The 27363-nt window shown below is 47.2% G+C and overlaps 1 protein-coding gene across 1 annotated transcript in view; it reads left to right on the top strand.

Moving 5' to 3' along the window:
• Positions 1-1034: 1034 nt before the first annotated feature.
• nuak2 (NUAK family, SNF1-like kinase, 2) overlaps positions 1035-27363 on the top strand; it is a 40975-nt gene continuing 14646 nt past the window's right edge. Inside the window, 2 exon segments of the mRNA XM_038819758.1 lie at positions 1035-1589; positions 21004-21124. Coding sequence (XP_038675686.1) covers positions 1362-1589; positions 21004-21124 — 349 coding nt within the window. The 5' untranslated portion in view covers positions 1035-1361.

The following is a 27363-nucleotide window of genomic DNA, read 5'->3' on the forward strand; positions in this document are numbered from 1 at the left end:
ATTTTCATTTCATTTCATTTCTTGGAGAGTCGGGGTGTCATGTGAAGGGTTAAAAAACCATTGACCACTGACACTGCATCAAAATAGCACTTCATCACCCACTGAGTGCACCTGATCAGCACAATACTGACTTTTTAAAACGCCGTGAACATCTTTGGCCATTCAGCTGTGGGAGCCATCACCCCAGAAGCACTCACCCTGGCCCAATATTTTGGCCACTCATTTTTTTTTCTTAGGAGACTTGGGAGTACAGTGATTAGACACACAAAATGATTATGTTCCCATGCGATTTGGGAGATGCTTGTTTTTATCCAACTGTGGAACTTTCCGTGTCGACAGGTTTGATGGTTGATGGCGTCGTTTTCTAATTTTAGTTTGGTGTCGAAACCTGATGTAATTCTGTCACACCATCCCCGGTTGGCTCCTGGTTCGCGGCTTTTTCAACCTGTCAGCTCACCCACCCGAAACACTAACTCCATTTGTCCCTTCCTCCCTCCTTCCCTCTCTCCCTCCTGTGTACTGGGGGGTTTCCTGCAGTTTCTGTTTTACTTTCAAATTTTATGCACCATTGATTTTGTCATTAATGTCGTTCTTTAAAACCTCTGGCGGGGTTTCTCATTCCCTGATCTGTGATATTTGAGCTCCAAGGGGGGTGCACGGTGGGGGAGTGGGGTCCAACTTGTCTGGGTGCATTTGTATTATGGATGACAGAGATAAGAGAGTGAAAACGTTTATATTCTCACTGCTACTCATTCACTTCCTCCTCTCTCTCTCTCTCTCCAGCCGGCTCCTCCTGGCAAGGTGGATGAAGCCTCCGGCAGTCCAATAGCCTTCCCACCCGAGGCTTTCTCCTGATCACCCGGCTGGGTGGATCTTATAACAGCAAACCCGGGTATGGGTGGGTCAGTGGAATATCTTCTGTAATAACATCAATAACTTTGTGTAAAAGAAAAAAAAGTTTTAAAAAGTTTGGCAGAGAGGGTTGGTGATTGGCTGGAGGTTAATGACGCTGCACGGAGGCGGGGTTAGGCTAATTAGGCGGCTGCTGAAGGTTCCACACGCGACTGGGATCTGGATTGTTGCAACAGTGTGAGTGAGGGGATACATTGTATCAGAGAGGGGATACACTGTATCAGAAAGGGGACACATTGTATCAGAAAAGGGGGTACACTGTATCAATCCTACCTGGACAATGAAGGGATAGTAATCGCGTTCTGAATATGTGTTATTTTACCACGAAGCTTTGATCTGCCGGAATTGTATCGTTTCTTCCTCTCCCTCCCTCTTCTCTTTCAGTTTCCCAATACTTTACATCCCTCATTCAGATCTCCTTGCTCCCTTTCTCTCTCTCTCTCTCTCTAATGGATCCAGCCTCTCCCTGTCTCAGCCGGGACTCGGCTCTGGGTGCCGCCTGTTCGCCTTCGGCGCTGGCCGCCCGTTCCTCCTCGCAGACTCCCGAGATGAAGCGCCAGGCGGTGAAGAGGCACCACCACAAGCACAACCTGAGACACCGCTACGAGTTCCGCGAAACCCTGGGCAAAGGCACCTACGGCAAAGTAAAGAAAGCGGTTGACAGATGCGGCCGAATGGTGAGAATTTCTGTACTTCAAAAAAAAATAATTATAGAAAAAAAATTAAGTTTGCATGTCATTTAAAGTTGATCACAAATGGATATCTAGTTTCCTGCTGTTCCTGTAGAAAGGTGCTTGCTGATGGTGGGGAGAGATGTTGGTGGCGGCTGTCCTGGGAGACAGAACCAGTCCGAAAAGTTCAGTGAAATTGACTGGTGTTAATTTCCTGGGCAGCCAGCCCCTCGGAGTTGAAACAACTCGCTCCACTTCACCCACTCTGCGGCTCGGTGCCTCTCCGAAGCTGCCTCAGCACAATCGCAACTCCTTTTTTTGACAGATCTGGCACAGATATTATTTGTCGTACAGCTGACCACAGAATCTGGAGGCTGAGGTGCTCGTCCCCCCCCCCCCCCCCCCCCCAAACCAGGGACTTACTTGCTCCAAATTTATCTTTGGTGTGTGTGTTTGTCTGCAGACTCTGTATTGATGATGGGGGTTGGTTCACAAGGAGGGAATCTTTCCAATGGTCAGGGATTTATCAATTCTCGCGGCCTAGTTGGGTAATGAATTTTATAATGGGGTTTGATGCTGTTGTGGCTGAGAGCTGGCACTCTGTCTGAACAAGCTCCTGTTTCGATGATCTCATGGCGTTATTCCCTCCTGTGTTATGATAACAATAGCTGGTGTCTGTGACAAGGCAGGTTCGCTGTTGGCGATTTCCAAATGATTCAAATATCGGCCCCACGGATTTCCTGCACTTTCTCTGTCACCCTCTACCCCCCCCCCCCCCCCCCCTCCCGTGTCTGGCTGCGGGTCCCACCGTTCTGACCATCCAAGCAGGAATAGTTGTGGGTTATGGCTGCTGGAATGGGTCAAATGTTGTTTTCATTACACGATGTATCTTTGCAGGAACTAAAAGTTGCTGTATCCTTGGCTCAGTAAACTGGGCTTGGGCAGGAGAGCCCCCCCCCCCCCCCCCCCATGCTGAACACCTGACATCAAACCCAGAGTTCTCTCTCACTTCCCCACCCCCACCATCGCTTTCTCTTTTCGGTGAGAGAAAATGCTGGGGGTGGGGGGGGGGGGGGGGCTAGATATGACCCCTTTTTGGGTTCCAACCTGCTGAAACTTCCCAGCATTTTCTATTGGCACAGATGAAATGCTGCCGGTGGCATGTCACCATGCCCTAATTTTGATGCCCTCAGAATTTTGGGAACTTTCCCGCCCGTGTGTGCTTCTGGAAACCCCCCCCCCCCCCCCCCCTTGGGATTCCCCAAGAATCGCACTCCATGAAATGTGGAAATGTCTTCTCCTCCTGCACCCCCCCCCCCCGCCCCATCCGAGAACAGGAGGGTAGTGGATGCTGAGGGTCAGTTTTTAAAACTTTCAGACAGATTGATGCCATTTTTGTTATGTAGGCACATTAAGGGTTACAGAGGAATGCTGGGTAATGATGGAAGTTGAGGTACAGGCTGAGATCTAAATTGAATAGCAAAATGATCTTGCAGGGTGGAATGCCCCCCCCCCCCCCCCCCCTTTCATTGAAAGCAGGTTTGCCTCTGATTGTCACAGGCAGATTTCTAGGCAAATTGCCTTTCATCCTTTCCCAGTCTGTGGCCATGTGGTCAGGCTACTCTGTCAGTCAGTTTCTCTTTGATTGAAAACTGACCAGTGGTTGGTCTCTTCAGGCCAAAATTGAATACATGTCTGGAATTCCGCCTGACACCATGCTTGCCCCAGTCTGGTCAGTCAAAGGTAATTTCCGAGCCATCACTGGGATTTAGGAAGAGACTATAGTGTATATATGGAAAATAATGGATGGAGTCTTTGTTGCTGTTTGTTGCTATGATTTTCGACCGCTCTAAATGTAAAGACAGAGTTTCAGGATGGTGAATGCACCAGTGGAAAATCTTGGACAACAGTGACCACGGACACGGGGGGGAAGATGCCCTCAATCTGCAATTTGCATTGTCTTGAGGAGCGTTTGCCATTGGCTCCCACCACATGGGTCTTGTGCAACCCAACCAAAACCATTCATAAACCGACCAGATTCTCCAAGACCTGGGCACATATAATAAGTTGTTGGTTTGAGGAAATTGCCCAGGTTACCCTGGGGGAGTGGGGGGTTAATGAGGCCCCTGAATCAGATCCTGACAGTATAAGCTTCACCCCAAGGTTGATATGAAAGTTACTGCTGGATCTGTCCCTGCGCTGAGCGAGGCCATTCTGCCCATTGTCTCCGAGCTAGCCAAGTAGTCCCATTCCCTTGCTCTCATGCTGTCAAATTTTGTAAGTCATCATTGTGCTGCCAGCATCCTATCATACCCGCCAATCACCACCTCCATTTCTTTTGGCAGAAACACTAAATCTGTGTCCACATTAGGGTGAAGTAATAGTGATCATAAGTCTGACACTAATTGTAGTAGCATCTCAGACAATTATGAAATGTGACGGCACGACTTAAATCTGATGCATCCCTTTCACTGTATTGGTGTCATGGTGTGATTCCCTAATCTATCCTTCCCCCTCACCCCCCCCCCCCCCCACCCCGAAAATCACTGATTCATTTTCCTAACATTCAGTCATTCATTTTCAGAAAATCATGTGTGTGTTTCCAAGGCTTCTAGGGGGTGCTTCCCAATTAGAACACTGCACTGCTGTAGCATTGGGGTATTTGGAGCAAAGAATGGCATGTTGCAATGATATTTACATTGGGGTCCTTGTTTCATTTCTGACTCCATCTTTCAAGAAAGTGCCAGTCTTGTCAAATGATTTCCCACTCAGCAGTCATATCTCACTACTTCATGTCAAATATTTTTCAAACTTTCCAATGGCTGCTTATTTAATCAAGAAGCGGCGAAGTTTGCTTTACACGCACTCAGCTGGTTCTGTGCAGCCAGTTCTCCATTTGTGCTTGCATCTCTCCTCTTCCGGTTTACCCCCTTCCCTCCCTCCAAGATGCAGTATAATGATGGGCTCCAATTCCATGACATTGAGCGTCTGCCAGCACCCCATACGACAGGTCATTGTACGTGTGTGTGTACTGTGTGTACGTGCATGTGTGTGTGTGTACGTACGCGTGTGTGTGTACGTACGCGTGTGTGAGTACGTACACATGTACGCGCGTGTGTGTACGCGCATGTGTGTGTGCGCGCGCGCATGTGTGTGTGTACGCGTGTGTGTGTGTACGCGTGTGTGTGTGTACGCGTGTGTGTGTACGCGTGTGTGTGTACGCGTGTGTGTGTACGCGTGTGTGTGTACGCGTGTGTGTGTGTACGCGTGTGTGTGTGTACGCGTGTGTGTGTGTGTACGCGTGTGTGTGTGTACGCGTGTGTGTGTGTGTACGCGTGTGTGTGTGTACGCGTGTGTGTGTGTGTACGCGTGTGTGTGTGTGTACGGGTGTGTGTGTGTGTACGCGTGTGTGTGTGTACGGGTGTGTGTGTGTACGGGTGTGTGTGTGTACGCGTGTGTGTGTGTACGCGTGTGTGTGTGTACACGCGTGTGTGTGTACGCGTGTGTGTGTACGCGTGTGTGTACGCGCGCGTGTGTGTGTACGCGCGCGTGTGTGTACGCGCGCGTGTGTGTGTACGCGCGCGTGTGTGTGTACGCGCGCGTGTGTGTGTACGCGCGCGTGTGTGTGTACGCGTGTGTGTGTGTGTACGTGTGTGTGTACGTACACATGTGTGTGTGTATACGTACGCATGTGTGTACGTACACGTGTGTGTACGCGCGTGTGTGTGTATGTGTGTGTGTATGCCTGTGTGTGTACGCGTGTGTGTGTGTACGCGCGCGTGTGTGTGTACGCGTGTGTGTATGCCTGTGTGTGTGTGTGTACGTGTGTGTGTGTGTACGCGTGTGTGTGTGTACACGTGTGTGTGTGTGTGTGTGTACGCACGCGTGTGTGTGTACGCACGCGTGTGTGTGTACGCACGCGTGTGTGTGTGTACGCACGCGTGTGTGTGTACGCACGCGTGTGTGTGTACGCACGCGTGTGTGTGTACGCACGCGTGTGTGTGTACGCACGCGTGTGTGTGTGTACGCGCATGTGTGTGTGTGTACGCGCATGTGTGTGTGTACGCACGCATGTGTGTGTGTACGCACGCGTGTGTGTGTACGCACGCGTGTGTGTGTGTGTACCATGCGTACCAAGGCAGTGGGGGGGTTGAGTCATTGACCAGAGAGCATCATCATCAGTTTTGAGGGGCTTGGGGGGTGTGCTCTCCAATGTCCACATTCTTTCCTCAATCCACAGTCTTCAGAGTGGGGTCAGCCCAGAGGGCAGTTGAATTAATGTCACCTGCCTCCAAGTAACTAATTGAATTTAGCAATATTAGGATACTCTGAACAGGGGTTGAATGCAGGTTATTCAAAGCAAAAGTCAAGATTTTTCACCAACCTTTGGAACAGAATCTCTTGTATCTCTTGTGGATGCTTTCCTGTGTGTGCAGAAGGGGAGATGACAAATGGATTCTGTGGACCGTATGGCTTCCTCCTGATCTGTTAATGACCCCTCTGACTCTGTATCCAGCATGGCTGGAATGGTCATTTTGAGTTTATAAATGCAACTTAACGATGCAGCCTGTGGATTTGAACTTGTTTGACTCAGTACCTGGGGTTTGTCCTTAGAAAAAGAAATTACCTTTTTAGACCAGATGGGATTGGATTTTCTCTAAAGAGCTGACCCTGCCCCCTTGTCCTTTGGTAAAATGCTTTCAGAAGGGTGAAATTGGAGTCTGACGTGTGGAGTGATGACTGGAGCCCAGCTATTGTGCTTTTTAACAGCAATGGTGCTCCCGAGCTGCAGTAAAAGCTCTAAATGTAAGCAGTGCAGAATTAATTTGCGATTTGGGATTGTTTGCTCAGGGACAACTTCTGGGCAAACATCCTGAATCCTAAAAATTCACGCTGTTAAAATGAGGCAGTTTAAAAATAAACCTAATTTCAAGGAATATTTATGTTCGCAGAAGTTCAGCTTGCTTTCCGATTTAGAAATAACAAGCGTTCAATCGAATGCCCAGTGTCATTGCGAAGTCATTGTTTTATGTGTTAACATTCCACCCACAATGTGGTATGGATGAGACAGTCTGTGGTTGCCTCTTCTGGCCTGGCCTGAGCACAAAGTGAGATAGATTGTAAGTCCAGTGCAATGAGTTGAAATGCTGCTCTTTGTGTGTGTCTAGAGGCACAGACATGCAGATAGTGGAAGGAAACCATGCCACATATACAAAGAAAAAAACCTTGTTTTAAAATTTTTTTTTTACAAATTATCAATTCTCAGAATGTCGGTTGTGCTGGCAAGAAGCATGTATTGCCAATCCTTAGTTGGCTTGTGGTGGTGTGAACTCCTGCACTATTTTTTTGATTTGGAAAATGCTGTTCCCACAATTTGTGGAAATATTGAGTAACAGAGGGCTAAATCGCTGGCTTTGAAAGCAGACCAAGGCAGGCCAGCAGCACGGTTCAATTCCCGTACCAGCCTTCCCGAATAGGCGCCGGAATGTGGCGACTAGGGGCTTTTCAGTAACTTCATTGAAGCCTACTCGTGACAATAAGCGATTTTCATTCATTTAATTTCACAGTTCCGATTTGACATTGTATAGCGCGTAACGCCGTTCAATTTCTTTCAATACAGTACGTGCACTCTCGTACACTTTACTGCGGCACGGTAGCACAGTAAGTAGCACTGTTGCTTCACAGCTCCAGGGTCCCAGGTTCGATTCCAGCTTGGGTCACTGTCCTTGTGGAGTCTACACATTCTCCCTGTGTCTGCGTGGGTTTCATCCGGGTGCTCCGGTTTCCTCTGACAAGTCCCGAAAGACGTGCTGTTGGGTGATTTGGACATTCTGAATTCTCCCTCCGTGTACCCGAACAGGCGCCGGAATATGGCGACTTGGGGCTTTTCACATCAACTTCATTGCAGTGTTAGTGTAAGCCTACTTGTGACAATAAAGATTATTATTTCCAGGATGTATTCACAATATATCCCATTGCAATTTATATAGTGGAGGTGCTCCCACGGTGCTGCTGGGTAGTTCTGACCCAGCCACAATAAGGGACAGAATAGACATGTCCAAGTCGAGGTGGGTTATTGTTGTAGAATGTGACCCCTCCCCAACACAATGGTTCAGAGAAAATATTGTAAGCTGGGTAGCAATTTCTTCACTACGAGCTTACGTTTTAAATGAGCGTTTATCCTGCACACATTGTGATTTTCTAAATGTTATACATTTAATATGATAACGTCAGACGATGGCAATGCTTGCTGGGGTTCACATGAATGCAGTGGCTGGGGAGTACTCAGTGGCCCATTGTACTCACTCGAGTGATGCGCTGCCCCTCAGCACTGTGTCAGTTAGCCTGTGTGAATGCACCAGCCCTTGCAACAGTGCTCCCATTGAGCCGGTGGTTTTCTGGACAAGAGCCCTGGGTGAGATTATTCACACAGGTGCAGCTGTCTGAAAGCCAGCCTGTTCATTAAAAATGTAAGAGGTATTTTGAGGAGTATTCGCTGGACGAGACGTGCTGATTAAATCTGCACTCGGCGTGTTTTTGAAACCTGCTTTCACTTTCGAGAAAGTGCCATGGAAAGGGGAACAATGAAGGTGCATTTGGAATGTTGAAAGTGACATGGAGATAGTTAGTGGGGGGGGGGAGTGGGGGAAGAGTGGGGAGCAATGGAGCGTTCTTTGTTCAATGCTTCTTTCCATCTCCCTTGTTCCCCGATTTCTATTAAAAGTGAGTTCCTTTTTGGCTGAATTTCATAGAAGAGATTGACAGCACTCTCCATTGCACAGGGCCCCACCAGATCCGAAAAGAGTAAAGAGATAAGATGTTAACAGTATGTTAATTATATTGTTAAAATACACAGATGGAGGGCATTGTTTAATTAAGTAGTTGGAGCACCGATAAATAGGGGACCTTCCATGACCGGTGGGCACCCAGAGACTGGGGTACTTCACCCAGGGAACGACATTTTGATTTAATTAGTGACATTTCCTTTTGACGTTTTATTTAAATTACAGTGCCCCACCAGGGGCTGTCACTCCTGACATTTTTGTTTATTGTTTGATTCAAAGAGTATAAATAAGGTATAGATTCCCCCCCCCCCCCCCCCCATCCTCCGCTCCCCCCAACCTTTGATTGTTTTACTGATCATTTGCTTTTGTTTATGATTCCTCTAAAGAGAATACTAATAGGGGACCTTCCGTGACCGATGGGACCAAACCACAAGCTATCCTGACTTAGAACCATATCCCCATTCCTCAACTGTTGTTGGGTCAAAATCCTGGAATTCACTCCCTAACAGCACTGTGGGTGTACCTACAGCACATGGACTGCAGAAGTTCAGCAAGGTGGCTCACCACCACCTTCTCGAGGATAATTGGGACTGGGCAATAAATGCTGACCTAGCCAACGGTGCTCATCTCCCTCGAATGAATACATTTCAAAAGTTACACTTGCCGCCCATCGTCCTGTAAGTTCTGTGAATGTAAGTAAACTTATTAAGTAATAGACAATCCCTGATATGACGCATATGATGGTGCATTGGCTGTAGAGTTCTGCAGAAGGTTATTGCAAAGTTGCAGCTCACTTCTTTTTCACTGACCCTTGGGCCCAAACCTGTGCTCACCATCCTGATGGACATTTGTGCCATGCAATGCCAAGGATAATGACTATCATGGTGTTGCATCTCAGTGTATCATACTACAATAGATCAGAAATGTGTTGTAACTGGCTTATAGGCTTCTGAGCAAGACTCTCACAGAAGACTCTCACAGGAAGCACATCATAACCTTAATATGAGAGCTGGGCTATTCAGGGGTGTTGACAGGAAGTAGTTGCCACATTAAGGGAAGTGAAAATCTGCAACAAGGAGGATCAGGGGTTATGGGGAGAAGGCAGGAGAATGGAGATGAGAAACATCAGCCATGATCGAATGGCAGAGTAGATTCGATGAGCCGAATGGTGCAATTCTGCTCCTATGTCTTATGGTCTTAACACATTCACCTTTTAAAGCCCTGCGAAGGGTTGGGGTAAACTAAACATTTCAAAACAAAGTTTGATAGATTTTTGATAGGCAAGGGTGTTGATGGCTAAGGAACCAAGATGGGTAAATGGAGGTAAACTACAGATGAGCCATAATCTAATTGAGTGGCAGAGCAGGATCGAGGGGCTGAATGGTTTTTTTCGGTTCCACGGTGAGGCATCCACTTGCACCTGATTTATATGCAGAGCATGTGAAAAGACTCGAAGGGTTTGACAGGGAAACAATGCCTCTGCGTTCATTCCTCCTGGCTTCTATTTTTTGCAGTGGATTGGTGTCAACTGGGAGATGTCACCCTTTGATATTGTATGCAAATAAACCTGATGGGAATTACATCATAAAAAGGCTTTACAAGCACAATGCAGAATTGCAGTGTACTATCAGAAAGTAAAGGGCGCACAATAAAACTGCTTTCTCAAGCGATTACAGTTAATGTGTTACTGATCAATCTCAGGGTAAAGGAAATGTGCAGGGAACTGGATGCTTGGGGAGAGGGGATAGCAGCTGCCGCCCCAATTTATTGCCCTCTGTTTTTCCATGGGGACTTGCATTGGCCAGGGGGCAGCTCTAAGCGCACCAGGGGAAATCGCTTCTGAACTTTTTCAGGTGCTTGTTACTCAGGTGTGGGACTCGGCAGGATCTTTGGCCATGGGGAGCATCACAACCAGGATTGATCCTATTCCTGCCTGATATCCTCGCTTACAATTTTACAGCAGTTGCTGTGAATCATTTGGGAGTGGGAACATTCTACTCCTCCCCCCCCCCCCCCCCAAAAAAAAAACCTTTTTTAGCCAACGGTAATACTAAGCTTCCTTAATGCTCCATCAAGGGAGCTTGAACATGTGTGTGCTGGTCTCAAATGGTTCAGTACATTGGTGGGCAGTGCAATCACCTATACATCCAATGGTGCCCTCAAGTTTAGGTAGGGATGTGGATTGAGTCCACTGACTGAATCCATGTCAGTGGGAAACACTTCCACTTCTGAGTCAGAGGCTTCGAATCCCACTTCAGAGAGCAAACGTCCAGTGTACTGAGGGTGCTGCACTGTCAGAGGTGCCGTTTTCTGGATGAGGCATGAAAAGACAAGACTCGGTCTGCTCTCTCTGGTGGATGTGAACGATCCTATGGCAGGGAGGAGAAGAAGATTTCTCGCCTGTGTCCTGGTCAATATTTATCCCGCAATCAACTTCACTAAATAAACCTGGTCGATTTGTGGGAGCGTGCTGTGCACCCATTAGCTCAGGGGTGGGCAAACTACGGCCCGCGGGCCGCATGCGGCCCGCCAAAGGTATTTCTGCGGCCCACCAAGTCATTAAAAAAAAAAAAAAATTTTTTTAAAAAAATTTTTTTTTTTTTTTTAATTTTTTTAAAAAGTTAATGGGGGGGGGCTGTTGGGTTACTTACTGGTATAGGGTGGATACGTTGACTTGAGTAGGGTGATCATTGCTCGACACAACGTCGAGGGCTGAAGGGCCTGTTCTGTGCTGTACTGTTCTATGTTCTATATGAGGCGCCCAGAATCATAACCGGGTGAAGTAATTATTTTACTTAATATACTATGCGGCCCTTTGTGAATTGTGAATTTCTGAATGTGGCCCTTGCACGGAAAAGTTTGCCCACCCCTGCATTAGCTGCTGCGTTTCCTCCACAACAATTCAAAAATACTTCATTTTGCTCTAAAAGTGTTTTCGGGTGTCGTTTACAAGTCATTCTTTCGACTGTGAACTTGGGAGAGCTGCCAATTGCGTTTCATAGCCATCAATAATATCACTGTCTAACAGCGTCTCAATGAGGGGCAATGACAGTATATCTATATAAGAGCTTGAATGACTGATCGAACAAGATAACAAGTAGAATTATGGAGCAGTTGGTTGATCTGAGAAGTTTGTGGTATTTTATCAATTGTTAAAGTTCTGGCAGGGTGATGAAGAAACTAAAGGTCGGGGGCAATCTGAGTGTGACTGAACCATCTGGTAAGTACCAGCTCCAGTAAATCAACTGAATTTATGCAGTTAAATTTCTTTTCTTCATAAAAAGGGAAGCATCAGACCCAATGAATGATTCTAGATGGACTCTTCCAGCGGTATTGATCTATCAGTTATCCATTCCCCATCATAGAGCCCTACCTAGCCTGAGAAAAGAGGTTCCATATTCACCCTGATGGAATAGATTGGCCTCCGGATCTTTAATTCCCCAGTTCCAGCAGTTCAACCCTTTGGTAGAAGGGCAGGGGGGAAGGGGGATACATTGGTCACAGAAGCAACACCCAGCGATGACTTGAAGCCTCCAAAAAATCCTGACTAGAGGCCTCCCAAAGCCCTGACTAGAGTTGAATGAGAGCACAGGAAGGGTTTTTTTTAGAAAATATTTTATAATTTTCACAATTTAACATGTTGACATTTCTAAACAACCACGCGGGTCGACGCACAAAATACCCCCTAAAAGAACAACAAACAATAAACCACGTCCCCCACTTCTCCCGCCCTGTCCCCAATTACCCATATACTAAGCTCCCTGTCCTTATTTAACATTACCCTGCCTCCTGTTCCCCCCCCCCCCCCAACCAATCTTTTCCATTTCTCCCCTAACTGCTGATGTTCAATTTATGTTAAAGACATCGATGAACGGCTGCCAATTCCAGGCGAATCCCTGTATTGATCCTCTCAGAGCGAACTTGATTTTCTCCAGACTGAGAAACCTGACCATATCACTGACTCGCACTCCTGACTTTGGGGGGCTCGGAGTCTCTCCATCTCAGCAAGATCTGTCTCTGGGCCACCAGGGAGGAGAAGGTCAGGATATCGGCCTCCCTCTTCCCCCCCCCCCCCCCCCCCCTCTCCCTTGCCCCCGTATCCTCCGACACCCCAAATATTTCCAATTCTGGACTCGGAGTTACCCGACCTTCCAGGACTTCTGACGTAGCATCCGCAAATCCCTGCCAGAATTCCCTCGGCATGGAAGGGTTTTGAATTTACATTGGATGCCTGTGGGCCAGTCAGAGCTTTCCCAGATTTCAAAGTCGGTCCGAGGAATTCTGATTCAGCAAGAGCTGGATTGTTCTGAATTGCAATAGGCAGTATGTAGGGAATGGCATCTGCTTGTTAGACTAAAGGCAGTGATGCCAGTGAAAATTGGACATTGCCTTTCCCTGTACAACTAAGTAGTGATTTGAAGGAAGAGCGTGATTGACAGTGTTTGTGGTGTTGTGGAGATGACTATAAGATGGGATCATCCAACCTTCCAGATCTAAGAGGATCGTGTAGATACAGGGAGATAACTTGGTATGAAACTAAAGGGGGAAAAAAAATTTTTGTGCAGTCCAACACTGATACATGAACCAATGCATAAATCAGGATTCCATACAGGTCAAGTGAAATTTAAAATATTGCTCTGGTGCATTGATGGGTATTCCTCCTAGTTGGGGCGGAGGGTACATTAAGCCATCCAACCATGACTTGAGATATGGCACCTGGGTGTGTGGATGGAGTTAAGATATAGATCAGCCATGATCTCATTGAATGACGGAAGAGCGTTAAGGGGAAGAATGGCTTCGACGTACTATATGCATGATTGTAGTGGTACAGTATGAAAATTACGCGTCAGTTGATATTCTTGTGCAAGTGCTGTGGGAATGACGCTGGCCAGTGTGCTGGGGCACCAACCCTTGAATGGTCACCCACCAACAGTGCCGCAGCTGGGACATGCAAATGGCATTTTCTTCCTCATACGTGCTTTAGCTATTTACATAAAGTAAGTGCTGTGATTAATGCAGTTAAAGTTGCCCTCAGGCCTGCCAGTTTGAGTCTCGCCTAGTTTTATTGAGCCAGTTTATGAAGTTCAGTTCCTTGAGTTGTCTATTTGTACAGAGAGGCACGGTTTAATCCTGGGGACACACACTCGAGGGGAGGTAAATAAATAATTTTAAGTTCTGTAGTTTTGTTTTCACCTGCAAGCCATTGCCTAATTAAGACGACAATGCTGAAACCAGCAAATCAACTTGCCCTCTTGCATAACAACCTATTTCAGAAGAAATCAGTCTAGCGGGAGAGCATTAACCACACTGCCTTGTTCCAAATGTTTGTGCATCACCTTTTATGCTTTTAATGAAGCTTAAAGGGGTAGTGTCACCTCTCTGGACATTCAGGAAGAGCCTATAATTCCTACATTAAAGCTTATGTGGATTCTATTATCTTCCACAACCCTATTATTTGTAACGTAGTTCAGATTTTTATCTGTCATTTGTAATCCATTTCCTTTTAATGAACATGCACTCCTTGATGAGGGTCCTCTATAGTCCCTTTAAAAATTTATCCTGTAGTAATATATTTCATAAACAGTGTAGAAGGAGGCCATCCAGCTCATCGAGTCTGCACCGACCCTCCAAACGTGCACCCTAACTAGGTTCACTCCCTTGCCCTATCCCCGTAACCCTTTCTGACCTTTTTACACGAAGGAGCAATTTATCATGGCCAATCCACCTAACCTACGCATCTTTGGACTGTGGGAGGAAACCGGAGCACCCGGAGGAAACCCACGCAGACACGGGGAGAAGGTGCAAACTGCACACAGGCAGTCACCCGAGGCCAGAATTGACCCCGGTTCCCTGGCAGCAGTGCGAGCCACTTGTGCCACATTTTACTGAGCATTTTCTCAATTTGTCCCACTTTCCTCTCTTATTTCCACCCTCCCACAAACCTGTACTGTTGGTGAATGCAGTGCAAAGAAAAAACAACTTGCAGCTTGCTGCACCTTTCTCCTCCAGGCATGGGAGCGTCATGCTTCTGCTGATCTGAGCATGTCAGCTGTGGTTCTGGGTAGCTCTCTCACCTCTTGAGTCAGAAGGCTGTAGGTTCAAATCCGGCTTTAGCGACTGGAGCACAAAATCTAACCTGGCACTGTAGTGCTGCTGCACGATGTAGGCTGTCGGGTGAAACCCAGGCCCCGCCTGTCCCCTCGGGCAGACTGATCTGAACCCCGGCTGCCACTTTGCAGAAGAGCACAGGAGTTCTCGCCAGTGTCTTGACTGATATTTATCTGTCAGCGAAGGCTGAGACAACAGTTCACCCAGGTCATTATCTCACTGCTTCCTGTCAGAGCTTGCTGTGTGGAAAACACTGCAGCACTTTTTACATTACAACAGTGACTGCATTTCAAATAATATTTCAGCGGCTGTAAAGAAGGCAAAAAGTGCTTTTATAAATCTCTCTCAATAAACGAAGCCGGCAGAAAACAGAACCAAAAGAATCTTTGCAGGTTCCGATCAAATTCCACCATTGGAAATTGGAACTGGAGATGCTCAGGGCTGACATTCCTCTCGCCTCTATCCCCTATCCCATTTATTATGGATTATCGTCAAATATGCACATAGATCTTAGGCTGTGACAGTTTATCACAACATGCCTTCCTGTCATGCGGGAAGGGAGTGCTTTGCGATGAAGGGAAGCACGTGGTGGGGACCCGGGGAGGCTGGAAGAGAACAGTGAGGCTAGATCAGGAAACTTAGGGTGGTGACCAGTGGGGTGGGGGAAAAGGGTGAATAGCCAGCAAGCGAAGGATGTCACTGGATGAAAAGCAGGATGAGATTAAATCGATTCACTGACGTTCTAACAGCACAGACGGAGACCGTTTGTATCATTGGGCGCGATCTTCCCAAAAGGGAACAAAGTCCCCAAGCGAGCCCGTTTAGCCGCATGTTTCCTGGCAACTCACAGTGCCGAGAAACACGTGGCTATTCAACGTGGCTCACTTTGAATAAGGGGCCTGAAAAGGGAGCACGTGGCCGAGGCTGCACATAGCCCTGTTTTTTACTGTGGGAGTTCCGCTCGCCGGAAATCCCCCATTGTAGCGAGAGATCGGGTCACCATTTTTAAATGGCGGAAAAGGCTGGCGCCCAGGTGGCACCACCAGTGCCAGGACACCACCCTGCCCAAGGGCATGCAGCTGGGGGCCTCCGATCTCTTTGAAGACGGCACAAGTGCTGATTCGTGGGGACCAATACCAAACCAAGGTCCCCGGGGTGAAGGGATTGAATCCCAAAGCCTCGGGCACCTCCAGAATCTGCACATTAGAGTAAGGCTTACTACCTCGCTCTAATATGCAGATTTGCCAAAACGTGATCCTGCCCATTGTGGGCAGGATTCAGCTTGCAACATCGTTGTGAGCCGGGTAGATCCCGGAATTGAGGTCTCCCGGCTTTCACCGGTGCCAAGCAGTGCTGCTGCGAGCTGCTTCCCTCCGGTACAGTGTGACCGGAGAATCGCGCCCGTTGTTTCTGGGCTTTTTTTTTTTGGAAGAACTATCCACAAACCAACTTCTTTTTCCCATACTGTGTCGTTTTTAATGCATTTTTATTTTAGTAATTGTTTGCTTTATTAGATACTGATGATGAGAAGGGATATGAGAAAAGCATTTGAATGTGGATCTGAGATAGATGAGCAGCCATGATCTAGTTGAATGATGGGGCAGGTTCGATGGGCTGAATTGTCTACTCCTGCTCCTATGTCCCAGTTCTTAGGAGCCACATAAAAGTGCACTGCAGCCTCTTTCTTTTTTTTTTCCTTCACTTAAACATTCTTTAATAAGTAACATGTCACACATCACTGCACAAATTCATCCCCCATTTGGGCCGATTCCTTGAAATCTACTTGAATGAGTAACTATATGGGTCAGCAGCTGTTCAGCCTGAACTCCACTGATCCCACCTTTCTTCTTGCACAGTAACGTTCTCCTCCTTCAGCTCTCACATAGCACACGATCTGAATCAGAATATTCTCTGTGGGATGGATACTGATGACGCATACTGTCTCCCACCGAGAACTGCTATGCATCCAATGGAATCAGCTTTGAAGACAAAAGATGAATATTTGGCTTTGCCTGGGTCAGGTTTTGTCTGACTGCTTGATGTCACCCGAGGTTCAGCTCCCAAATGGAAAGGGGGCTGTGGGATATTATCTTTGTTTTAAAAAGCCAGGAGTGAAGAGATCTTGCACGCACATACTTACGCATGAGAGAAAGGGATTTAGAAGAAAATTTAAGGGGTTTGGGATTTTATTTTTGTGAGTTTTGTTCCCAAGTTGAACATAACATGAAAATGAAAATCACTTATTGTCACAAGTAGGCTTCAAATTAAGTTACTGTGAAAAGCCCCGAGTCGCCACATTCCGGCGCCTGTTCGGGGAGGCTGGTACGGGAATTGAACCGTGCTGCTGGCCTGCCTTGGTCTGCTTTCAAAGCCAGCGATTAGCCCTGCGTTAAACCAGTCCCTGAATAACATAAATAGTAGTAGGGCTTTTGGCCCTTTGAGCCATCTGTGCCAGCCATTCAGATGCTGCCTCATCATCTACCTCCCCTCCACCTTCTCCTACACAATACACATAACCCTTTATTCCCTTCATATCAAAAGATCTGTCAGCCTTGGTATTGAATATAGTCAGCGACTGAACACCCAGAGCTCTGGGGTAGAGGATTAGAAATATTTGCAGCCTTTTGAGTGAAAATGTCTCCCCATTTCAATGGCCGGACCCTTATTCTGAGACTGTGACACCATGTTTTTAATTTCCCAGGCAAGGGAAACATTTTCTCAGCATTTACTCTTATGTTTTAAATAGATTAGCTCTCGGCCTTCTAATCTATGAGGAACGTAGGTCCAGTCCTATCGATCTCTCCTTGTCGGACATTCACATCACCCAGGAACCAATCTTGTGCACACCCTTGAGGGCCAATATGTCCTTCCTTGGGAAAGGAGACCAAAACTGCGCACACTGCTCCGGATGCGGCCTCACCAATGCCCTGTATAACTGTAATAAAATCAGACGGATGTAACTTCTGAACTTTCCGGCTGGGATTTTTCAATCCCGTACAAATTGGGAAGGTTTGGCGACGAGAACATAAAATATCGCCAGGCGGCAAAATTGTGTTCCACGTCGACATATCTTCTTGCTGCTTTTCCTGCCTGACGTCGACCATTGTCGATATCGGAGAAAAACCCCATCCTTGGTTTTTGGGCACGAGGTGTCAGCATCGAGAGCCAGCTGCTCAGTTGGACAGCTGAAAAGTTGCCTCAGGCCCAAGCTCGGAGGAGAAAGCCTTTCTGTGCAAGTGTGGCATTTAAAAACCAATCCAGCATCAGCTACCCTCCCTGATTGACAATGCAAATGCTGCATTGATCAGTGCCAAATTACGAACACCTTTTTTTTTAGGATAATTGATGAGTTCAAAACAAGGGGGTGGAACCTTAAAATTGGAGCTGGCCTGTTCTGAGGTAATGTCAAGAAGCACTCCATCACACAAAGGGCAACTCTGCCACCGTACAAACTGTTATTGAGTCTGAGGGGCAATTAAAATTTTGAAACTGGGATTGATGGATTTACTGAGGAAGGGTATCGAGGGTTATGGAAACCCCTTCCCCGGCCATTCTCATTCCCACTGCCCTTCAAGCAGCCAGCACCCAATCCATCATTTGGTCTCGGAGTATAAGTGGACTCCGCACTTCAGGATGACAGGTGACCTTCTCCATTCATCTGCATTAAGCCCCTTTCATTCATCACTCCCTGGGCTCACAGACCTACATTGGTTCCTGATCTGGCAATGTAATCTCCTACAGCGCAATCTCTGGGCTCTTCCAGTTCTGATCACTTTCCTGATTATGATTACTGAGCCATTGACGGCCACCCTTTTAGCTAATTAGACCCCACACACTGGAATTTCCTCCCTAAACCCCCACCCTCTATTTCAAGACTTCCGTCTTTGACCCAGCTTATGGTCACTTGCCCTAATACCGCCACGTGTTGCTCGGTGTACAGTTTTATTTGATAACTCTTTCCTCTGAAGCGTTCTGGGTCATTTTGCTACGCTAAAGGCGTTATATAAAGGTAAGTAGTTATTCTGGCATCTCACAAGCTGCCTTTAGTGAAGAGAGTCACATGTCAGTCATTGGGCTGCACACAGACTAACAGCCAGACCTATGTCTGTTTTACACTGAAACTTTTCAAACGCAAACAAGCCGAGCTGACTGGCTGTGTGTTAAAGGGCGTCACAGATTTGCCTTGTCCTTTGACCGGCATTCCGAATGCCTTTCTCCTCCTGTTGTCAGGGTGACGGGGATCAATAGGACTGAATTTGATTTTTTTTTTAAATGTGTGTTTGTTCGGGATCATTGAATGCCCAGGCCCTTTCCCAGGAGACTTGTCTCAGTTCTGCAGGAATTCTAGCTTCGAGTTTCTGCCCCGATAAGCTCCAATAAATGGTTTGCATAACAGTCCCATGACCTCGGGCAGATGCGAAGATGCGTTTTGCAGTTGAGGCCCTGACCAGCTGACAGTTCAGGTTGAAAGCAGGCAGCTCAAGTTTTAAAAACTTATCAACTGGGAGAACAAAGGGCAGGGAAGCCTCCATATTCATTGCCCTGGGATGCTGTGAAATGCACCAGTGTCAATACCTGCGTCCTGCGAATGCTGCTTTGTCATAGAATTTACAGTGCAGAAGGAGTCCATTCGGCCCATCGGGCGTGCAGAAGCCCTTGGAACTGGCACCCCACTTAAGCCCACGCCTCCACCCAGTAACCCTGTCACCCCACCTAACCTTTTTGGACACTTGAAGGCCATTTAGCATGGCCAATCCACCTAACCTGCACATCATCTTTGGACTGTGGGAGGAAACCAGAGCACCCGGAGGAAACCCACCCAGACACGGGGAGAACGTGCAGACTGTGACCCAAGCCGGGATTCGAACCTGGGACCCTGGAGCTGTGAAGCAATTGTGCTAACCTCTGTGCTACTGTGCTGCCTATTGTGCTACCGTGATGCCCATATTTACATTACTGTGCTCTTAATAATTGCCACTGAAAAACCTCCAGTGTGACAGAGTCAGGTCATCCCAGAATGCTTCACAGCCGATTAAATACTCGGCCTTGGGACGGTCACTCACTGTTGCAGCACAGGAGAAGTATGTGTGCACAGCACTGCAGTCCCCCAGAGGTGGTAACAGATGTGTCCGGGTATTGTAGTACTTTTTGAGGGAGTTGATTTGAGGGATAAGCATTGGGGAGCATGCTTCTCTTCTTTGAAATAGTGGCCATGGGACCTTTGCACCCCCCACCCCTCCTTCCCACCCATCCACCCCATGAGTGGGCAGATGGAACTTGAACGTCTGATCAGAAAGACGGCACTTGCGACAGTGCAGCACTGTGTGTCTCTTTAGTTGGCTTCCGACTAGTTTGTGCTGGGTAATGCTGGAGCACAGTTGGGCACCCTGCCACACTTAATCATGTTTTTTTTGCAGCAGTTGAGATATGGAATGACCTTCTAAATTAATTGGTTGTGCAAGATGCACCCGGAATATATACATAATTATTCCCCACCTAAAGTAATTGGCCTTGCTGTATTGATGGGAGAGCTGGTGACTGCAGATTAAGGAAGCAGCTGCTAACCTGTAGGTTCTATTTACCAAACGCTCGGGTTTTGAGTATTTTGTAAGTTGTAATCTATGCAGGAGACACACTCACGCTCGCTGGGAGAGGTTTACAATCACCCCCCCCCCCCCCCCCCCCCCCTCCACCCCTCTCTGATTTTGTCTTTCCCATATAGTGTAGCACCATGGCATAGTGGATAGCACTGCTGCCTCTCAGTGCCAAGGACCTGGGTTGAGTTCCAGCCTTGGGTGACTGTGTGGAGTCTGCATGTCCTCCCCATGTCGGTGTGGGTTTCCTCTGGGCGCTCCGATTTCCTCCCACCATCCAAATATGTGCAGGTTAGGTGGATTGGCCGTGCTAAATTGCCCCTTAAGTGTCCAAATGTGAGGTGGGTTATGGGGATAGAGTGGGGGAGTGGACCTAGGTAGGGTGCTCTTTCGCAGGAGTGGTGTACACTCGATGGGCTGAATGGCCTCCTTCTGCACTGTGGAGATTCTATGATATCTGCAATCTCGCCGTTTGATGTTGGTTTCCAGTGCAGCACTGCATCAATTTTAAAAGCCTTGGGTTCAATTCCCTCCATTGGCCTTGCCCCTCCAGTTCCTGATTGGAATGACAACAACTACATTTATGTAGCAGCATTTAATGCAGCTCAGTGTGAAGGCACTTAAGAAATTTGAAACTGAGCCACATGAGGAAATATTCGGACAAGTGACCAGAAGCTTGGGTTTTAAGGAGTGTCTAGGAAGGTGGAGAGAGAGGCAGAAAGGTTATGAAGGGGAATTCAAAAAGTCACAGGCCCCAATCATAGTAAGCGAAAGGCCAGAGTTTTTTGGGGGGTCGTGGTTGTTGGACTGGAGGAGGTTACAGAGATCAGGAGGGGGTAAAACAATGGAGAGGTTCAGAGGAGGCATGCCTAGGATGTGTCTGGCCTGCGTGAATCGGCCTGAATTAACAGGTGACCATTTCTATTCTCACAGGTTGCGATTAAGTCAATCCGCAAGGACAAGATTAAAGATGAGCAGGATCTGGTCCATATCCGCCGAGAGATTGAGATCATGTCATCACTCAGTCACCCACACATCATCAACATCTATGAAGGTAGGCCTGGGCTTTGACCGTACTGACTGGGAGCTGACGGAGGCTTTGAATTGCAAACGTGCTCGCTGACACTTCCTTCCATGTAATTACTTCCTGAGTTTACTCCCAAAAGAAAGGGAAGGCATTCCACACCATCTGTCCATATTCTCCCCTATTTTCCCTATTTGCTGTGGGCTGAATTGAGCCGTCTGGCACCCATTTATCAGACATTGTGTGGCCTCTGAAAGCCTCAAAAAATAGCTGGGAGGAAGCACACTCGCACTTGGGGTAGCGCTCCAGCCTTATTGGAAAAGGACAAATGTGAGGCGTCTTTACCGACAGCTGAAGCCAGCATTATCCTATTTTCCTGTCTTTTTGGATGAGACAGAACTGAGGCCCCATCTGGTCATTCAGGTTGAATGTAAAACATTCCCAGAGCCACTCTTGAAAGAAACGCAGGGGAGCCCTGCCTGGTACCCAGGACAATGTTTATCCCTCGACCAACATCACTAAAACCAGGTTATCTGGTCATTATCATATAGCTCTTTGTGGGGCCTTCATGCGCACAAATTTGGCTGCAGTGTTTTCTACATTTAAAACAGTGGCTTCAAAAGTAATTGGTTGGCTGTAACGCGCTTCGGGATGTCATGTGGTTGAGAAAGGCACATTTTCTTTCTTTAACGTAACAATAAGGGGTCTAAATCTCAGCAACATTGGCTTGCCCTAACGCAGGCAGCGTGTTAACCCTTTGTTGGGAAAGGCATGGCTTCCAACAGTTGACACCCCTGAGGCCCTGAAGGAGATTTTCTTACCCAGAGCGGCCAATATCCCTGCCCCAAACATGGGCACTCTTCTTTGCACCCTAACCCAGATGGCGAGCGTCAGTCAGCAGTTGGGTAGCATTGGGAACAGTGCAATATGTCTAGGACTGATCCGGTACCATCCCCCTCACCACCTTCTCCACCCCTCGTCACCTAGCATCCCAGATATCAGAAAGACCCCGGGATGAGATCCTGGAGAGTCTCAATCCCCCCCCTTACCCCAAAAGTGGGTCTGCATCTTTATGGAGTGGGGCGACGATAGGTGAGGGAAAACAAACAATTCAACGAAGCCCACTGAAAGAATTAGTACAACTGTGAAACTGTTATCAGGGACGGGGCTGTTTGGCCACCCGAAGTTCACCTGTAATTTTAGATTCCGTTGTATGTGCGTAAGCCATGGCCTGCGGGAAGAGCTGGCCCTGCTTTGTGTAAAGTGCACAGCTGTCTCCAATAGTCCCAATAACTTCTCTGGCAGCCATCCTGTCCTTGATCTTTAAATAAAAATGTTGTATGTTTTTTTTTAATGCTTTTAAGTGAGTTGTAAAGCGCACAGTGCTGCTTGATTTATGAAGTGCCTCTTGAACCTTTTTAGCAAATAGCCAATGTTGAGGGAGCTACTGGACATATCAGTGGTGGCGTTTATGTATCTGGGGGCTTTGTTTTTGTTGTATCCTCCACATCCCGCTGCGGTTTAGACACCAGGACTTTTGGGTACAGTGTCATCCTCGGTCCCCATTGCCACCTTGCGACCCAGAGAAATCCCTGCCCTCCACTGAATCAATTGTTGTCTAGAGCCCTAAATGCCCTTTGATACTGGTGGCCGAGAACCTGGGGAAATTGGCTAGAATTTCCCTTTCTTCGTTGCTGTCATTTGACACCCGACCCTGCCCATTTGTGCACTACCCTAGCAATGTACACGTGTCCTTTGAGAATTGGAGTGGCCGAGCTAGGAGTTTGGAGTCTTGGAGTATGCTAGACTTTATCTCACTCTTAATAAACCGTTTATTTGTTTATCTAAAAAAAAGAGAGAATTGGAGTGGCCTGGGCTGCCACGCGATGCCTGCCACAGTTGCATAGCCTACTGCCACTCACTTCCTGGGCTCGCGCAATAACAGTGAACATTGTGGCAAGAAAATGTGCCCTAGTGAGTGTGGGCACTTTGGGGGACACTTTATCTGCATATTGTGGATACTATACTGCAGAATATTCCTACTAAAATTGATATAGAGTGGGTGCACAACAAATAACTTTGCATTTAAAAAGAAACCCATGCACAGCCAGTATTGCACTTTATAAGGTTTTGCACGTTGGATGTGATGATAAACAATCAGCAAAAGACGTTGATGGATGGTTTTATTGACCATTCCTGAAACGGGAGGATTGTGACTCCTTTGCAATAAGTAGGTGCCCTGTGATTGCATTTCCACACAGTGCTGAGTGCTGTCTGTTGCTGCACTCAGATAACGACACGAGATCGAAACTTGAACCTTTTTTTTTCTCCCTTCTCTCTGCGACGGGAAATTCCACAAATCTAATGTTTGTTTGGTGCTTTTACAAAGTCCCAGCCAAGAGGAAATTACTGACCCTTCCCAAGGTTGGTCTGTTTTGTGAATTTACACATTCTTTCTTGCTGGTGAGCATTCCATTGTTCATGAGGCCGGCGATCACATCGAGTCCCTATTATTGCCATTTTAGTGGATGGAAATGAGAGAAATTTCCATACGCTTCTATAATGCCACCATCCTGTGATCTGCTGCTTGTTATAAACAACGCACTCACCCGGCCCAGATCCCACTCTGTGTTTTCTTGGCTTTTTTATTTGTTCTCTTGACCTGGGCTGAATTACCGAGCTGTATCTCCCCTCAAGTTATTGGCTTATGGCTCCTCTAGAGCTGTGGGGCTCTGATCTCTTCACACACCTTCTCTACTGAAAGTACTACATCACCCGATGCCTGCGACGTTGTATGTACATTGTGTATTTATGTTTGCCCTATGTATTTTTTCATGTATGGAATGATCTGTCCGAACTGTATGTGGAACAATACTTTTCACTGTACCTCGGTACACGTGACCATGAACGAATCGAGGGCAGCACAGTAGCGCAGTGGGTTAGCCCTGATGCCTCGCGGCGCCGAGGTCCCAGGTTCGAATCCTGGCTCTGGGTCACTGTCCGTGTGGATTTTGCACATTCTCCCTGTGTTTGCCCCCACAACCCAAGGATGTGCAGGTTAGGTGGATCGATCATGCTAAATTGCCCCTTAATTGGAAAAAAATTGAATTGGGTACTCTAAATTTATTAATTTAAAAAAATCAAAATCCACACCACCAATGTTTAAGTTTAGACGGTAAATAAGAAATAACTTCCATTTCTCGAGCGCCTTTCACAAGCTCCTGAATCCCCAAATGCTTTACAGCCAATTAAGTACTTTTGAAATATAGTCACTGCTGTATTGTTGGTAAAAATGGGTCAGCCAATTTGTGCACAGCAAGCTCCCACGAACATCAACGAGATAGTCAAGTGTGTTTTTTCCCCTGATGTTGGCTGAGTGATGGGCATTGACCAGGGACACTGGGGAGAACGCTCCTGCTCCTCTTCCAGATAGTGCTTTATGGTCTTCTGCATCTACCTGAGAGGGTAGACAGGACCCCAGTCTCCTCCGAAATGGAAGAGCAATAGAAGGAAATTGCCCTGGAGAAAACATCCAAGTGGATGCTGACTGGTATTTTCCATTGCACTGTGATATCTGCTGACTTTGCTGAACCAACGTTGCAGTGTGACTAAGCTATGAACAAGGTTCCCATAATTCTGATGATCTGATGGGTTTTAAACCTAATGGATCTGATGGATCTATCTGTGGAAGGGGGAAAATCTGCCTGTTTTTGCCCCACGCTTCCACTGGAAGTGAGGGTGGGTGTAAGATGCACCCAGGCCCTATTTAAGGCAGAACCAGGTGAATAGTAGGTTCATTTCTACCATAGGGTCTGCTGATACAACATATACCACGGAAAAACTAATTGTTAGCTAAGAATAGGAGACGGTGAGGGCTGAAGCCGGAATCAGAAAGATGAATTGCTTTTTCATCAGACAGAACTTCACAACTTTCTCTTGGGTTGGTCTTGATCAGGTTTTTAATTCTCTTTCTGAAGCTCCTAGTTTCATTTGAAAACTTTCCTCAGCGCTGTTTTTTTGTTAACCTTGGGGAATTTCTCGAAAGTGAAGGGGATGTTAACCTGATTTTCCCCACAGGGATTCCCCGGGGTTTATTTGTTGGATTAGATGAACAAGCCAACTGGCAAATCAGCCCCCGAGGAACACCATTCCTCTGTGTACTCGTGGAGTTGTGTGACCACGGCGACCTGGTCTGTGTGCAGAGGTTCTCGAAGCTGCAACTTGTTACAGGGGGTGCTTTGCCTTGGCTCTCTAGTCCCACAAAGAATGGCAATGGGCTCTCCCACCATCGCTGTCAAATGACGCACGTGCTCAGAGACTCTTTGCAGTGCCTTCAGGAGCCTGCAAGGATCGGCTTTTCATAGCAGGAGCTGAGGAGTGTCAGCTTGGCGTCTCCTGAGCTTCTATGCAAGTACATCAGACTGCACCTCCCAATCCCTGATCCACTTCTCCATCTCGTCTTTTCTGAATCACCCAGTCCCTCATCTAAACTATGCAGTTAACCTCCCTGGGATTAATGTGTGCAGGCAGAAGTGGGAATGTCTATCGGCATTTCCAGATATTGAGGGTATTGGCTCCATTCTCTTCTGTAGCATCTTTCTTGCTTCTAGTCTCTAATGGAGATAAAGAAGAACAATGAATGTTGTTAATTTTCTGCAACGTTATTTTGCTTTTCCTCATTGCTTTCTGTGAGGATCCCTCAGAATATGTCCATTCAAAAAAAATACTTTCTCATCGTTAACCGTTTGTGTCTCGGGCGAACTCCATAACTTTGTCATAGAGAAGGAAATCTATTACACTCTCCTGGTCTGGCCTACATGTGACACCAAACCACATCAATGTGGTTGACTCTTAAATTCCCTGTGAAATGCCGCTCTGTTCAAGGGCAATAAATGTTGGCCTAGCCAGCGCCGCCCACCTCCCACGAATGAATATTTTAAACAATGAGCTGACTGAGTGAGTGCTGGGGATTCACGCTGTTGCCTCGTCTTCCTCCACCTCTTCCAACTTCACCTCCCCCTGCCCCTTCTGCTGCAGCCTGTCCATCTCCGGAATTGCCCGCAATCTTTTCCTGCATGACTAAAAGAATGCTGTTTATTGTCGGACACAGGCTGTTTAATTTGACAGCTGTTGGCGACCTTTCATCGCTTCAATGAACTCGCACCATTGGGTGCTGTGGCCATTTAACTGAACTGGTCATGACTGATGCCAGGTGAAGCCCTCAGCCACCTGGGCACTAAATCTGGAATTCCATCTCTGCCCCTCACTCTCTTCCTCAGCAAATCAGACATTGGGCAAGGGGCCGGTTTGTCCCACCACAATATGGATGACGGATCATGGAATTCAGAATTTCCGGGAGAGCGTCACTTACTTTTAATGTTGGGGTGTGGTTTGTTGTTGAGCTAAAAATAAGAATTGAGTAAGTGGGTGGGTGGTGATGTGCAACAGATATTGCCCGATATATAAAAAGAGAGAAGGTGTTCGATGGCCTTTTTGCACTGTGTTGTTCTGAAGATTGTGACTCGTTCACCTTTCACAAAGCTTATCCGGTCTATCAAAGTATTTATTTTAAGTTCCGGGGCCAGCATACAGCATGGGTAGTCACTGCATGCTGTTTAACTTTCAAATCTCGGGATGGAAACTGAGACCCTTCCATTGCCATGTCCATGGCTGGCCTCAGGCACTGAGTTTTGCTATTTGGCAATGAGGGCATCACCCACGAGCCTGATCCTACCCATACCCGAAGCCTACTAGTGGGCACTTTCCAATGACTTTGCCAGGTTCTGATCGAGTGGGAACCCAACCTGATTTATTTATTTTTTAACCCCTCACTGTTGCCCTCAGCTAGGTTCAGTTCACTTGCAACAAGCAAGACCTGCAATATTTCTGGTGTGAGATGCTCAGTGTCACATTGGGCTGTGTCTGTCATCTGGGCGGGGAGGCGACAGTTCAATCTCCTTCCCTTCTATAACCGTCTTATTCAAGTGAATGTGTTAACAGTAAAAATGCAGGTTTTATAAAAAGGGACATCTTTCATTTCCCTCCCCGAGTGTCTGTTGTCAACTTTTGTATTTAAGGGTGTTTTTGTTTCTGAGTTAATCCATGATTCCCAGTGGAGAGCTGTGCCCAATTGGAGAGTCGATCAGAGGACACGCTTCACTGGGTTGGTCACAGTTTGGTCTCCAACCCAACTTGTCATTGACTGCAGCTGTCCTACTGAGAGAGTTGAAACAGGCAAATTTCCCCCCGTTACGCGAAAGGTCCTTCCA

This window comes from Scyliorhinus canicula, chromosome 15, assembly GCF_902713615.1.
Source record: "Scyliorhinus canicula chromosome 15, sScyCan1.1, whole genome shotgun sequence".
Taxonomy (NCBI): Eukaryota; Metazoa; Chordata; class Chondrichthyes; order Carcharhiniformes; family Scyliorhinidae; genus Scyliorhinus; species Scyliorhinus canicula.